Raw genomic sequence first — 16,470 nt, forward strand, 5'->3', positions numbered from 1 at the left:
CGGAAACGCTCGTGCCCGCCGCCGCTCTGACCCGGAAGTGGTTTCTGCTGCTGACCCGGAACCGCTCGTCGCATTTGCTTCCCGCTCCCGCCCTGCCTCACCATAGAGATGCCAGGTGCGGCGCGTGTCGCGGGGCCTGCCGGGAAGGGAGTGGCGCGTCTCGGTCTCGCGGCGTAGCCGGCCGGCGGCACTTACCGCCCGAGGGCAGCGCGCGGGCTGCCGCCATGGCGGGAGGCAGCAGCGCCGGGGAGTGGTGCCTCATGGAGAGCGACCCGGGCGTCTTCACGGAACTCATCAAGGGCTTCGGTGAGGGAGCGGAGGCGTTGCGGAACCCGGAGGGGCGTTGTTGTATTCTAGGCCTTACGGCGAGCAGGCCCCGCCGCGTGTCTCCGGCTGCGGCAGCGCTCGTAGGGAGCCGCTCGTAGGGAGCGGGCGAGGCTGCGGGCTGTGTGTGTGTTTGTGTGTGAGCTATGAGGAGGGTGGCTGGGGAGCAAGATGAGCGGCGCGACCGTGCTTCTGGGTGACCTGCGAGGGGCTGCTTTCAGAACGCTGGGTTTTATGCTGATTTCCAATTATTCTGTTTAGCCTATTGCGGTTACACAGCTAAGTCTAGTTTTACTTCTGCGTTTGTTTAAATAATGTGTTAATCTTCCATTTTTTTTTTTTTTTGGGGAGGGGGGGGGGGAAGTTTTTATAAAACTGCTTTGTAATGCTGTGTATCCTAAAACGCAAGAATAACCACCTAATTTACAATTTACTTACACGCTTTGATATCTGTTTGTCCCATGGTGTGGATCCATGTTATCATAACAATCTCTTCCAGCATTTGAAGATCAGAAGGTAATTGAATTTCACTGAGCTCTTGGTGAAATCACTTAAATTAGAGCAGGCCTTAATTTGGTCCTTTCTATCTGCTAAAATTCTGTAGTTCACACAAAAAATAAAGTGTTGCACTTGGCATTTAAAATGTATCTTATAACAGTAGAAGGAAGTTAGTGTGTGAGAAATGATTCTCTTGAGAAGTTTATAGGAATTAATGAGCTTGGCTGTTCTCGTATGCTGCTGTAACCCAGAAATCATGAAGCTGTTCCTTATGACCTGTGAGAGTGAAAAATAAAAACTTGGTGGATGTTTACAAAGAGAAAATAGAAGGAAATGAGACTAGATCTGTTTGGGTAAACAACTGTTTACAAGGATGGATAGTGATAAGACAAGGGGGAATGGTTTTAAACTGAGACGGAGGTTTAGGTTAGATATTAGGAGGAAGTTTTTCACACGGAGGGTGGTGATGCACTGGAACAGGTTGCACAAGGAGGCTGTGGATGCCCCATGGAGGCATTCAAGGCCAGGCTGGATGTGGCTCTGGGCAGCCTGGTCTGGTGGTTGGCGACCCTGCACATAGCAGGAGGTTGGAACCAGATGAGCATTGTGGTCTTTTTCAACCTAGGCCATTCTATGATTCTATGATTTATTTATTTTTTTTTTTTTAGTTAGTTACATCCATTCTAAATGCAGTAGCTAAGGAAACTTTTTCTTTTCTTTTTTTTTTTGTGCAGGCTGTAGAGGAGCACAAGTAGAAGAAATATGGAGTTTAGAACCGGAAAACTTTGAAAAATTGAAGTAAGGAACTTTCCTTTCTAAGTTGTATGTTTTTTATTTATATTTGTGTGAACTGTGCAAGAAGCTTGTCCTAAGCTTGGGTGGTGGGTGTTCAGTTTGCACTGAATTACATCAGGGTTTTGATTTAATCAAGTACTTCACAATTAAATAACCTTTTATTAATGCTTTGTTTCATTAACTAACTTTTCTGTTTGTGGGTAGAGCTGATAGTAGCAGCTAGAACGTGAGAAGAGTTTTGTAATGATTTTAGCCTTGGTTTGCATTGCATCCTTTGAGGAGCTCCTCTTATCTTTCAGTATTTTAAAAGGAGTACTGAAACTTTCATTCCGTTTCTTATGTGTGATCGATAAATAACTATAAAAATATTACCCAGTTGCTCATAGGTCATAAAGGGTGTTTTGCACCTATTATCATTACAGTGACCAGAAAAACTGGTCTTGACTTGCTAAATGCAAATTCCACTGGAATTGTGCAGCTTGTATGGAAAGAAGCCTTAAGTATGTTCTCCGTAATTAAAAGGTTAACTGAAAATTGCAGTGCAAGCTCCCTGTGTTTATAGGTAAATAATGAAGAGGATTACTGTAACAGCATACAGTTAAACTATCATAGGTGTATTAAAAAAAATTCTAAAGCCAGAAACACCTATTTTGTTAATTGTTGTTCTGTTTATTTGTGGTTTTTTTCCTATGAATTTTATATTTTAGACCGGTGCATGGGCTGATATTCCTTTTCAAGTGGCAGCCAGGAGAGGAACCAGCAGGTTCTGTTGTTCAAGATTCCAGACTGGATACAATATTTTTTGCTAAACAGGTACGGCAAGTTTGGTGTTTTTGTTAGAAATGTCATGAAAAACAGAGCACTTAATATGGAAAGATAAGCCAGCTTTTTATTTAAATGTACACAGCAATTAACACTTTTCTAAGTGAAGCAACTTTGACAAATCTTGTGAGATGAGATACTATATGTTAGATGGCTAGGAAAGCAAATCTGATCTGTCAAAGCAGACAAAAACATAATGAGGTATTGAGAAGTAAAGCTCTTACCTATTTGCCATCCCCGTCCTATAAGAAGTAACTGTTCTGTACCGTAAGGAATTAGTTTTCAGCAGAAGTAGTGTATTTGTTGTTTTATTTTTGATTTGTTATTGGTTTCTTCTTTGAAGCCACTTTCAAAACGTTTGTTTCAGTCAAGTTCTTGTCTCTTGTGTTTCTCAAATGTTTTGCAGTTAGGTCATTATAACTCTAGGATAACACTTGAAGATTTTATGGACTGTTTTGGTTTGTACATTTTAAGTCCGAAGTATTTAAATCAGAAAGTTTAAATTGAGTTACAGGAAAAATAAGTGTTTTCTGTTTGTGTGAAGACCTCTCCACGCACTGCTAACTGAAAGCAGAAATGTGAAAAACAACAGAATCAATATCTGCAGCTCCCTGTCTTTTCTGTTTGTGTACTTCTATTAGGCAGATAATTGTCTTCTGTTAGTTTTTGTTATTTGTATGGGAACTGTTGAGTCACAGCCTCAAGCACTGATTGAGCACCTGGGGAAAGGTCCTGGTCAGCCCTGAGAGCACAGGTGAAGGCAGTTCAGCTGTGTGAGCAGAAGAGGTGGAGCCTGGCTGCACCTCTCTTAGAGCTCATTTAAGGGCTGACTGCCGCTGGGGAAGGATCTCTGCTTGGAGATCCCTTGTTGGTGAAACTTTCTGCTGTGAAGCTGTAATCTTCTGATACAGGTGAGCAATTTTCTTCCCTTCCTTTGCAGCACCTTTCTGTTTTGCTGGTCCTTCTGTCATCACACTTTTGTTATAATGCCTTTCCCCTCATATTAGTCTAATTGCTACAGTTACAATCCTCCTGCCTTATTGTTTCAGACTGTCATAAGTGACTTTATTCCATGGTTGATTTTATTATGTAGCTATTCCCCTGCTGCATGTCTTGAGTCCTGCCAAGCAGTGTCCATCTTAGGATATAACAATCTGCATCAGTTTACCTTTATCTTTACAGTTTCGTAGGTGTCATAGGCACTGTTTTAGTTCATGCTTTCTGAGTAATTAAACACTGCTGGAGTTCAGTAGCCTGTGGCTATAGAGTAGCCTTACTGCAAGCAAGGTCAGCAAAAATCCTTGATGCAGCTCTCAGAGTAGTTACTTGGCAGGAGGAAATGACTGACGTGAATCTAGAGAAGCTCCTTTTCCTCAAGTTAGAGCGAGTTTATCATCATTCAAGATATTTCATCTTTTTTTTTCCTTTGAGTAAATGGCCTCTGAAAAGTTTCCAAACTTTTGTTTGCTTGACATTGTCTGCTTCCCCCTGATACTTCTCTTTTTGAAGCATTTGAAAGTAAGAGTCTAAGAAGGGTCTTGAGCTTTTAATTTTGTGTTGCAGAATGTGTTTCAGAAAATCAGGATAGTGTTAGGCTTGGTAACAAAAGCATAAAAAGCCATAAAGCAAACAATAAAAAGCTTTGTCTTCTCGAGTTCTTTGAAACATTTGTATTTTACTTTTTTATTAAACCTTGAAATTTAAAACTTCATGTTGTGAGCATGGAGGTACTTACACATCTTCACTTCACCTGCTCTCCTAGAATCTGTTGTCTTGTAAGGTAGATTTGCTGGAGTGAATCATTAAGCAATTTCCAGAGATGTTGATCTGGTGATTTGCTGTTGATAAGAATATAGGATGTTCAGGTCCTGCAAGCCTGTCTCCTTCAGATGCATGATTCTCGCCATCTCTTGCAATGGCTCACGTGCTCATTGAACTTTCACAGCCAATTCATCTAACTAGCAAGCAGTTTTCTATATAGATTTTGTGTATTTTCTGGTTTAATCTCCTGCCACTTTGTGAGATGAGTTTGGTCAATCAGCCTGTACAGGCCAGAGCTGGTAAAAGGTAAGTAGTGGTAATGGGTGACTTTGTGATAGTAATGATATTACTGTATTTCTTGAAACCACAGTCAGTAAATCTTGCTCAGTCATCCAGAAAGGAAGATTGACATCAATATTAGATATTCCTATTGTAAGACTCCTTCTATGGCTATCACACGGCAGGGTTTATGTCACTTCTCTTTTTCCCTATGAAACTTAAAGGCCAGTTGTGTGGTGTGGCTTAGAGAGGGAGAGCTATCTTTCAGGTTTTTTTATTAGTAGCATTTGTAACATCTGAGAAAAAAATGATTAAAATACTGTCATTCATTTGTGGGATGGAATGTCAGAATCCTGGATGTCTTTTTTGGTTTAGTGAAGATTTTTGACTTTGATCTGTATCTCAAAACTGAAATGATGCTGAAGCACTGAAAAATCTCAGGAAACCTATGTGACACTTCTTTTTTTTCCCCCTCCTTATACATTATTTTCCTTTAAATGTTGGCATCTGAAGAGATCTGATATATGCCATCTTACTGCAGAGAAGTTCTAAAGTGAAATGCTGAGTCCTTTCTGAGCAGGACTAAGTAGCTGTTAACGCAAAACATCAATTTAGTGCAGAAAATAAGTGGTGTTACCAGCAGTGTAGCTCTGTTGCACTTCAGTGTTAATTAAATATTACATTTCTATACTTTTGTTTTTCATTTTGGGGGGAGAAAACCTTAAGTATCAACTGCTATAAACTCTAACACTGCAAGAACACAGCAAAGAACAAGCTTACAAAATTGCATTAAGAAACTGTTTATTTAAGAAGCTTTTACATGCTCATGGTTTGGTCTATTTTCATACCAATACGGTCGCTGAATTCTAAAATGTTGATGTTGTCTGACATGAAATCATGAGTATGTTGGGAGGGAGGGAGGAGTTGAATTTTCAAGTCTGTTGAGTCTGCATGCTTATTAAAAGGTTTTGGTTTTGTTTTTTTTTTTTTTTACTGGTCAGTTTTATGCACACTCATCTTAAATTTGGCCTCCCTGTTATGCCTAGGTATGATTTGGTCCTCTATTTGAGGGCAGAGAACTCTGGATGATCTTACATACCCTTTGAGCTAGGATACCTAGGCACAACGAGGTGAGTTAAGGATCCAATTTCAGCCTTAACTCTGATTTTCCTGATTTCTGTGTTGCATAAGTAGGCCCTTGCCATTATTTTTTCATGCAGTGGTTATGTGATTGTACCACTCAGTGTGTTTAGCTGTTGTCAGCACTGTTTAGAATAGCAGAGTAGTCAGTGTAGAAGTGAAAGCGTCTTCTGACAGAAGATAAGGCCATTGCTGTAGACTTTCTTACTAGGATTTTCTTACTATTCTAATAACTCCTTCAGATATTACTATTGAAATGCTGGCATAATGCCTTTATTTTGTGCAGTGTATTTATTTTATGCTGCATTGTGATGGTAAACATTTCAGTTGTGATAGTAAAACAGTAATTTAACCAGGGAGGAAATCTGCACCTGCAGAAGCAGGATCCTATTAATTATACTGTTAACTACCAGTCAAAGTTTTCTTGCTATCTTTATGCCACTAATTGGAGCATATTGTGTGCTATTTTATTTTAGTGTTTTCAATTCTACAGTTGTCTACAAACTCAATTCTTCTGTTCTTTGACACTAACAATTTTGGTAACGTTAAAATGGACCAAATATCTATGTTAAGGCTAAAGTTGAGATTACAGATAACATCATAAGAGGTGAGCCTACAGTGTACCTGATCAAAATCAGAAAAAGATTTTCAGTAATGGAATATAACTATGGGAAGATTATATATATAATAATGAAATATATATATATATATTTATAAATTTATAAATTTATTATATAAATATATATAATATATATATATTATTATTCCAAAGGATGACTTGAATAGGAATTTTAAACAGGAATAAGTTTCAGAACTTAGTCCTAATGCCCAATTCTTTTATACTGGGCTTTGTCAAATCTACTGTTTTGTAATATGCTCCTTGCTAAGTGAAGTCTTGTAATCTGCCAGTTATATTACCAGTTACAGCACAAGGCTGCTTAAAGGTGTTGTGGTTTTGTTTGTTTTAAAGCTAGTCCATCAGCTGAATGTAATTTGTGACCTTAAAGTAGTGCAACCTTAAACTGATCCAGAAACTTCCAACTGTTTTTTTTAGACAGAGGTGCCTGCTTATGAAATTTTGAGTCGTTAGTGAAAAAGTGTAACAAAATAACATGTTCAGGTATGTCCTTGCAATGGTTTGTTGTAAGCTAAGCTCTGCTTGGTGATACAGCAGTATTCTCCTGTGTTGGAATCTGGCTTCACATCTTGCTAAGTACACAGATATTTCTGGGGGTTTCAAAAATGTGTGTCTGCTTTAAGTTGGAATCCTGAATAAGAATGTTTTAATTAATGATTAAGTCCTTTCCAGGACTTCCTGGATAGAAAATACTCAGGCAGGTGTTGGGATTTCTGGGCAAATGCAGAAAATTCTAAAAATCAGGCTGAAAATCTTTCTAGGACAATCTGCATATACTGTCATGCAGTATAAAAAGAAGTAGAAAATATTTTCAGTGTATGCTGAGACACCTTAAGTCACAGAAATATGTTGGAAATTAAGGTAGATGGGTATCCTCACTGTTTCTCCCTAAAAGCATGTGCTGGGTGGCTGTGTAGCAATGTTGGCCTGGCTGCGTGCACTGGTAGAATACTGTGCTGTAACAAGCCTTGCACTTGTGTACCATAGGTACTAAGATCACTTCTTCCCTCTGCCATGGTACTTCTCTCCCATCACCTAGGTATGGGGATGTCACAGAACTGCAGGGATCGGAATGGACCTCAAGAGATCAAGTCCTTCCCCCCAGAAGTCCTGCCTTATTACATCTGCTGTCTGCACCACCTTCTGATTCACACACAGAAATCTTTCTGCTGCTTTTTCTTCCTGCCTTGCAGTTCTGGAGAGTGTTTGTAGTTCTATAATATGTTTCCATTTCAGTAACACTGGTCTAAGATCTGCATTTGTTCTGTGTTTTGCAGCAGTAAGACAGGATAGTTTAACATTGTTCTTGTACTCTTAAGCAGGTACTTCATAGAGTAGTTAGAATACAGAGTTTGTTTATGCTGAAAGGCAGATATTGAATGAGGCCACTAATCCATGTTAAGCTTGTTTTTGCTGTTATTTCAAGCTCCTTTATCCAGCTGATCCAGTTTCTGAGCCGATCTGCCTCTGGACTCAAAACCCCTCTCTTACTTTCCTTTCCCTCTTTGAATTCACTGTTGGGTTGGTGGTCTGTCTGAGCACCTGTTGTTCAATCTTGATTTTTCAGTAAGGATCATCATACAGTGCATTCTCTGCCTTCCATGTTCTTTATTAGATCCTATTCTATAGGTGGAAGTTAGCTGTGATGTCCCTTCATTCCAATAGCATGTTCTTTACCACAGGGATCACTACTGTCCTCTCTACCTCTTCTGCCTTTCTCTGTCGGCTTATTTAATACCATGATTGCGCCACTGTTTCAGATTAGCTCTCTCTAATGCACAGGAGATCTTCCTGCTTTCATCCCAAAGTGCTGCAGCCATGTCTGATACCACTCCCAAGTCATACGACAGGCAACTGTCAGTTTTTACACTCTAACAAGGGAAAGAGTCCTTAGATCTTTGGAATTATGTCATTCTGTTAGGCTGTTATTTAATTTTGTTCTGCTACTGTTCATTGCTTCTCTGCCTTAGATTGACTCCCCTCTATGCTCAATTGTTATATAATTGTGTGAAATCCAACCATTAGCTTGCATGCCTGCAGTCCATTTAAGTTTCCTCAGTTTCTGTAATCTATTCTGACTCGTGACTATAATTTAAGACAATCAGATTTGCCTTAAACTAGGAAGTGTTTTGTTATTACTTCATGATCTGCACTACGGAGACCTAATCTGAATACCATGAAGTGTATTTAATACAGCATGTAGTGCTAACATAGTTGGATTTCTTTGAAGATGGAAGAAATTGATGTCTCTGAAGCCATTTCTGGAGTAGGAATGGTAATGCAAAGGATTGTGGTGGTTGACAGAAAGGCCGACACATGACCTGGTTCATTCTGTCCACTTTTGATGTCTGTACTACAACTGTTTGCAATCAGTGAGAATTTGGTTTTGATTGCAAAAAGTTGTTGGTATGAGGGGGAGTTTCCTTTTTCCTCCTTTCTTGTTGGAAGTGGTTTTGCATTCACACCCCCAAACTGATTTTCACCTTTTTACACAAAATCAGCATAATTTCTGCCAGTCCTAATAGCTACCATCTTCAATTGCAAAATAGTCTCCTGGCTGAAAAAACATTACTTTTCCTAGCCTGCAGCTCCCTCAGGAAAAAAACTGAGATGCCTTGTATTGTAACCTCATAACTTTATTGTGTTACAGGCATCTTTATATTCTTTTATACTTTATTTTAATGTGGATATTATTAAAAAAGAACAAAACACATTAAAGGCAGTGCTGAAATATGAAGAGTTTTGAATGTGTTTTCTAACAGTGAAATATTAAATAGAGATTTAACCAGGTGATTTAAGAAACAGTTACACAAAGTAGTAACTTTGATTCAAAAGGGTGGAGTATAGCCAAGTAACAGGGGTAAGATCTGAATTTTCGTATGGCTCTTTCTTCATCAAAACAGTCTTTAAAAATATAGTCTTTATATCTCAAAACGCCTGTAAGTTTTATTAGCTTGTCCCTTGGATATTTGATATGTTTTATCCTGCGTAACTTCTTAAAATATATGTGTGTATATAGATCCTGTTACATGTTTTATTTCCCCCACACAAATGTTTTTGGAGGCTCTTAATTGCTTTGGGAATTCTGATCATTCAAAAGAAACTCTTTGCAAGGATGACTTTTTTTTTTTTTTGCTATAAATACAATATAGTCTGAGTAGTTCGCTCTGTATGCTATTTTAGTGGGATGACCAGTAAAATCGGTGTGTTCTCATTTGATTTGTCCTTTTATGATTTAATAAAGGACAAAAAGTGGAAGCAGTGAATCAACAGAAGGACAGTTTCTAAGCAGAGAGTGTGAAATACTCGTTTAGTCAATGAATAGTGTGCAACAGCCACTGGGTATTCATTTTAGTAGTGCCTCCAGCACCCGTGCTTCTGTGGCTGCTCAGACTGTGTTTGCTGGCATATTTTTAGAGTGAAGCTGTAATGTGACTCAGCAAGGAAAGTGTAATCAGAAGTGTTGCCAAGCCTGAATTATACTTTTGTCACCGACACTGAGCAAATTATCAACTCTTTTTTTTTCTAGGTGATAAATAATGCTTGTGCTACTCAAGCCATAGTAAGTGTGTTGTTAAATTGCGCTCATCAGGATATCCGCCTAGGAGAGACTTTGTCAGAATTTAAAGAATTTTCACAGAGTTTTGATGCTGCGGTAAGTGCCTGCTACTCCCTGTATTTTAAATAATCAGGCTTTTTAGATGTAGGCTTACCATTCAATTTTGTTACTCAATTTCAGATGAAAGGCTTGGCACTAAGCAACTCCGAAGTGATTCGACAAGTTCACAACAGCTTTGCCAGGTAGCAGGTGTTTTACATGTTTTCCAGCTAGGAAGGATTCATGCAGATTCCCTTTCATCTGATTTATTGATTTATTTATTTTAACATGTTCTTTGCAGGCAGCAGATGTTTGAATTTGATGCAAAGTCTTCAGCAAAAGAAGAAGATGCATTTCACTTTGTAAGCTATGTTCCTGTTAATGGACGGCTGTATGAGCTGGATGGATTAAGGGAAGGACCAATTGATTTAGGTAGTATTTTGTTTTATTGTTAAAACAAAGGATGTTCAGAACTTCCTGCAACACGTTGGTTATGTGTTGTTTAAAGAATAACTTATAGATTCCCTTAATATTAAGGCACATACTGCTTTGCAGCAATTTATATTGTTGTATTTTTGTTGATCAGACAATCCATTTTTCCTCCTGCTTTCTCTTCTTGTGTAAGAAAACAGGTTGTTCTCTACAATGTCTCTTCAAACAAGCGAACACAATATTAGAGCTATGTAATGCTTTTGTTTTTCCTTGGTACTCGTATTATGCAGTCCCTTTGGCTAGAATTTTTCTGCAGCATTGTCTTTTGCTTGTGATACTGTCAGCCAAGGTAACAATTCCCAAGTCATGCTTTCAAGGATGTGGTTTTTTTCCAAATTGTAGTCTGTCCTTCTATTTTGTAAGAGTTCCTGTGCAGGTGTATATGGCTGACCCCATACACTTGTCCATTATGCGTCTGACACACAGTGCCCTTGCTTCCCCGTGTGTAGCAAATAATTTCCAAACTATATTAAAGGATAGCTAGTCCTAGCTTAGTTTTGCTCTCTTTTAGAGTTCCTGTTTCATATCTTGTAATCTTAATCTGTGGTATGTATAACATCTTGCATCTTGAAAGCTCTGTGGTACCAATCATGTTTTTGCACTTCCTTTAGTGTCTTCTATATGTCACAGTGTTCCATACTCTGTCTCCAGTGCCTTTTCTCGTTCTACCTGTATGGGAACGGTTGAGTCATGGCCTGAAGTAATCTTTTTTTAATTTGTTTTTTTCCTAGGTTCATGCAATCAAGATGACTGGATAAGTGCTGTGAGACCTGTCATAGAGAAACGGATACAAAAGTAAATGATTGTGATGCTTTTAAAATAGAACTCATTACGTAGATATATCTACGTATATAAAAAGAAAAAAAAAAAACAGTTATTTATTCTTGATTTCCTTCAGTTAAAGGCTTTCAACTGAATTTCTGAGGAGTGAAGCTTGTGCATCCCTTTATGTGTATATCAGTGTGTGACTTCAGAATTGCCCAGCATGAGCCAAATATGATGAATAGCTAAGTCTCAGATATGCTGTGCTCCAGTGTGGTTAGTCAAAGTAGGTATGTGTAGTGAAGAGAGATGCTGCTAGTACTTTGAAAAAAGAGCAAGATTTAATGTGTTAGGTGGCTGTGGGTCTCTGCAAGTGAAAACTCACGCCTGTTACCATTGATAATGTTTGAGTGTGCACTTATAATTGAAAACGCCAGCTAATAAATACATCTGTATAGCTGGTATTTGTAGAAAATTAACCTTAGGTATATGGCTTGGTGTAGAAATTTCATCTAGAAGAATTAATCTAGAGTTTCTTCAGCTTCACAGCTCTTACTCCAAGGTGCAGCAGCACTGAAGTTGTTAGAGTTGATTTTACACAGTTTTTAGGAAGTAACTTTTGAAGTCATCTACTTTAAGTCTTTCATTTGATACGACAAACCTAACTGCCAACTCACATTTTCAGGATTTATGCTCTTAAAGGGCTGTTAGTCTTACTGCTGAATATATTTTTCACATCCTGTGAGTAAGTCTCCAACACTTCATAGCCAGTAACAATACTGAGAGTGTACGAGTATTGCATGCAGTATTCTTGTGCAGTTTTTCTTGTCAGCCATGCCCTTTTGGGTTTTGTTGTCGTAGTGCTTTTGTGTTGTTGTTTGCCTTCCCTTTCCCCTTCGGAATATAGCTTCAAATACTTATTTTTTTTGTGGTAGCATACAGGAATAGTAGTATCTTGGGAGAAGAGATTATTAGAAGTTACAGTTTGGGAAGTGCTAACCTGAGGTTTTTATTTCATGGCAGAATTGGATCTGCAGCACAACTTGATTTAATACAACTCTGTGTGTTTCCCCTGATGCTCCAAAAATGTATTCCCTTACAGTGGAAGGAAATCCTGAAGAAGAGTTTTGAGTTTTTTGTGTAAAACACTGATTTTGAAAGCTTTTTGTTCCTTCTTGTTGTTCTTACAGATACAGTGAAGGTGAGATAAGGTTTAATTTGATGGCTATTGTATCTGACAGAAAGATGATATATGAACAGAGAATTGCAGAATTACAGCGACAACTTGCAGAGGTAAGTCATGGTGTTTAAATTACTGGATTAGATCTGTGAGAACAGTTCCATGTCTTTATTATTCACCAGCTTTGTTCCTTGCTTCAAATGAAGCATCGACTAAAAGGAGGAAGGATGGATGATTACATCTGTCCAGTGCAGTGCCACATGGAGATAGGTGTTGCAGACCTAGTTAGTTTTCTGAGCACTGAGTACAGGGCAAACACATCATTGTGTCTGTCTATCCTGGCTAATATGCTGTTGCAATGGAACTATATTTTTCCAAATAATAAAGCTAATCCACATAATCAACTGCAGAAATTTCATAAATAAGCAAAATTGATTTTCTTCTGCTATAATTGGAATATTCAAACAGCAAGACTTTTTTTCTTTGTTTAAATAAGAAGAGTGCATTAACTTCACTTTTTCTGTTTTGTGCAAGGAGGAACCTATGGATACAGATCAAAGTAGTAACATGTTAAGTTCTATACAGTCAGAAGTTGCAAAATATCAGATGTTAATTGAAGAAGAAAACCAAAAACTAAAGAGATACAAGGTATGTTACCTTTGCTTTTTTGATCCAAATATGGGCACATGGCAAGGAAAGGCCAGCTGTTATGTCTATGGGAGACTGCTGAAATTAATCTGTAGGAATTTGGGTATTAGAAATGTAACCTGTTACAGCTTTTGATGTAAGTTCCTATGCCATTCCTGAATTTCATGTGAAATTTCATGTGTTAATCTGAGTTTTTTGCTGAACTTTCATACAAGCTTTTCCAGCTATCATTGTAATTAATGTTCTTTATTTATTAAGCCAAGTCAGGAAGTCTTTGGACTTCATGTATAGAGCCCTTCTGTGTTTGCCCATACATCAACTAATCTGACACATAGATATTGTGTTCAGTGAAGAAGCTCTCATAGGATGTTTTAATTGTTTGTTGGTTTTTTTTTTTGTTACAGTTTACCTGCTATCTTTTTCTTAAGTAAGTAGCAGTGTAGGAACAACTGATGTGGTTTTCATTATCCTAAATAAGTATTTTATTCAAGTGTACTGAAAGTATGTCATCTTTTAAGAGGGCGTATTACATTAATGAAAATCAGATATGGGGAAGCTGCTCTGAAATCATCCCTTATAACTTTTTGATGATTCTGTAATACTTCTCACAGAATGTTTTGAGAAGAATTAAAGTTTAGAAGCAGGATAACCAATTGCTTCTTTTTTTTCTTTTTCAGTAAATGGTAATTTGGTATTTATCTCTACTGTACTTGTGCTAATTTCCTTTTCAGTGCTGTAAAGTGTTGTGACTGCCTATTCTGGAGTAGTGTCACTGCATTATGTTCCATAGCATCCAGAAACTATGCTGAAGTAATGAAAAATGTGTGCACTTCATGAAGCATGAGAATAGGCAAAACACTGAAATAGGGAGGCCAAAAAATGCTTAAACTTCATAATTGTATTTTGAAATATTATGGAAACTACATAGAAGTCAACTTCTTTCTTCAAGTTATCCACTTGGGGTCCTTAAGGAGAGTTTGTGCCTTATACACTGAGTTCATATGACTTTCATTTTTTCACTGTGTGCTCAAAAATTTGACATGGACTTTATTTTTGAACTGGCTAAAATGTAATTAAAAAAAAACTCCAATGGAGTCTTCAGAAGAAAAGAGAAAATCCACTTTTAGTGATACAATAATTTTGTTAATTTATCTTTATCTGAATTTTATCTTTTGTGAATTGTCTTTAGATTGAAAACATTAGAAGAAAACATAACTACCTGCCCTTCATCATGGAATTATTAAAGACTCTAGCAGAACATCAACAGTTAATACCATTAGTAGAAAAAGTGAGTATTTCTTGCCTGAATTAGAAGTAACAATGTATTACTATAACTTTTCATACATTCTACTTGAAAATGTGGTCTATTATACAGGCATGGATTTTTTTTTTTTTAATTAAAATTGGTTTGGCTGGATGGGGCTTTGAGCAACCTAGTCTATAGGCAGGAGTGCTTTTCACCGGCAGGGAGTTGGGACTAGATGATCTTAAATGTCCCTCCTGACCTGAATCATTCTGTGGTCTTGACAAACCCTATTTAAATGTCTGTGAATCCCCGTATCTGTGTACAAGACTTCCTTTTGCCAACCTGGGATCTATTGATGTATTTCAATATCAACACTAGGTGGCAACCTGTGCACAGAGTTCTGGTAATTTAGAGGGCTTGAAATTTTCTCTTCGTTGTCCTGATGTAGATTCACTGCTTCAGTTCTCCTTTGTACAGTATGTAGATATTAATGTTGATTTGCTATTAGGATTTAAGCATCTTCACTGAAGTTTGTCTGTCGCCTTGGCAAGGTCATTAAAGGTTATATATGGCTTTTTAAGTACTTGGCCTGAATTATAATGAGATCGTAGGACCAGTTTGCTTATCTACTTGTGCAGTAGATAGTATTCCTAATTTTGAACTCTAATTGAAGAAGGTCTGAATGTCACTCTGCTGGGGGAAAAAAATGCTAAATACAAGGGCTTCTCTGAGAGTAATGTCTTCTGTTTTATTATGTTGGCCCGTGACATTGGAGGCAGATTTGGAGGTGTGGCAGTACAGGCTAAACCTTCTTGCCAGTATTCCATTATGTGTTGTTGCCACATGACAGATGGCAGCAGAGGGACAGTCTGACAGAATGATGTCTGACATGGAAGTGTGTACAAAGCAAAGGTGTATCATTGAATTCCTCCAGGCAGAAAATATTGTACCCATTGACATTCACCAGTGCTTGTGAACACTTATGAAGACCAAACAGTGGATACGAGGACAGTGAGGCAGTAGGTGGTTTGTTTCAGTAGTGGCAACAGCAGGTCACCTTTGCTGCCGCAGGTTTTTACAAGCTCTGGTGAAAATGCATAGCTAATGGTGGTGGCTGTAAAAAGAGCATTTTATAGCTGAGAATTTGCTCTATCGAATAACGTTATTGTGGTCTTCTTATCTGTTGTGCCTTTCATGGAAATAAATAGGAGGTATTACTTTCAGAACAACCTGTGCATTATGTGATGTATACATTCTTTTACTTGAGCTTTGAGGAGTACTTTTGTAGATTAGTAGTTTACTGTAACATAGTAACTGGGGGTTTAAAACGAATGCTTTATTTTGTGTGTTACGTTCCTTATCAATTCATAGAATCGCTCAGGTTGGAAAAGACCCTAAAGATCATCGAGTCCAACCAGGAAATTGATGCAGGTTATAAGTAATCTGCAAAAATCTTTGCTAGGAACTATTCTTTTTTCTACCCTATTTATGAAATAATAGTAAAGCTACAGTACAATACATATCAAGTGTCTGAGTTGACATGTAATTTGTTTCCTTCTGCAGTGTTTCTGTGTAGAAGGCTCAATGTTATGAGCAGTCAGTCAAATGTACAAAAGGTAGATCTTGGTATCATCTGAGTTTAACAGTATATCCCTTTGCTTTCTAGGCTAAAGAAAAACAGAATGCCAAGAAAGCTCAGGAGGCCAAGTGAAGATGGCCTTGCAAAATACATACAACTATGTGCTTCTGAAACTATTTTCATGACAACAAATAAAACTTTTCATAAATGTTAAATTTTGTCCATCGCACGTTTGACAATTGTAACAGTTTGTCTTATGCTGTATGCACGGGTCTAGTTTTTTTTTTTTGCTTCCCTTGCATCTTGTGCATGTAGTACTACTAAGTAATGGTTAGGTTCTACTGGTCAAATTCCTTATTTAAGTCTGATTTCTGAGTGTTTGGAAAGTGGGCTTAAACATGTGCAAGGAAAATGTACCCGTTTTGTCCCACGTGAGTATATGGTAATGATGCAAATGCTGGAATTTAAGTCTAAGCATGAGCTTTCTTTGCTCATCCCTACTAACAGTTGTTCTGAGCTCATCCTCGTTATCCAGTTGTTCAGTGACATGCCCTGTGTCTTTGTTTTTTGAAGTCCATGTCTAATTTTTTACAAAGTTGAAAACTACAAATTTAGCAGTAGAAACATTTGCAAAGACCGATGTATAATCTCAGATCTGCATTGCTTTAGTAGAAAAGAAAATAAATATTCCCATTTTTATTTTGGCAAA

General features: G+C 37.8%; 1 protein-coding gene across 2 annotated transcripts; it reads left to right on the top strand.

Moving 5' to 3' along the window:
• The first annotated feature begins 90 nt into the window (after positions 1-90).
• Positions 91-16,470, top strand: UCHL5 (ubiquitin C-terminal hydrolase L5). 2 transcript variants are annotated; one of them, XM_052667058.1, is made up of 11 exons: positions 91-306; positions 1,557-1,620; positions 2,325-2,430; positions 9,786-9,911; positions 9,996-10,057; positions 10,156-10,286; positions 11,078-11,141; positions 12,299-12,401; positions 12,823-12,936; positions 14,126-14,224; positions 15,849-16,470. In XM_052667058.1, the coding sequence occupies exons 1-11, from the start codon at positions 225-227 to the stop codon at positions 15,891-15,893; spliced, it is 996 nt and encodes a 331-aa protein (XP_052523018.1). In that variant the 5' UTR covers positions 91-224; the 3' UTR covers positions 15,894-16,470. The 2 variants fall into 2 exon arrangements, with proteins under 2 accessions (XP_052523018.1, XP_052523019.1); XM_052667059.1 differs by lacking the exons at positions 91-306; positions 1,557-1,620; positions 2,325-2,430 and adding an exon at positions 6,674-6,739.

The sequence above is a fragment of the Tympanuchus pallidicinctus genome, unplaced genomic scaffold, assembly GCF_026119805.1.
Source record: "Tympanuchus pallidicinctus isolate F22 unplaced genomic scaffold, pur_lepc_1.0 scaffold7, whole genome shotgun sequence".
NCBI classification, from domain to species: domain Eukaryota; kingdom Metazoa; phylum Chordata; class Aves; order Galliformes; family Phasianidae; genus Tympanuchus; species Tympanuchus pallidicinctus.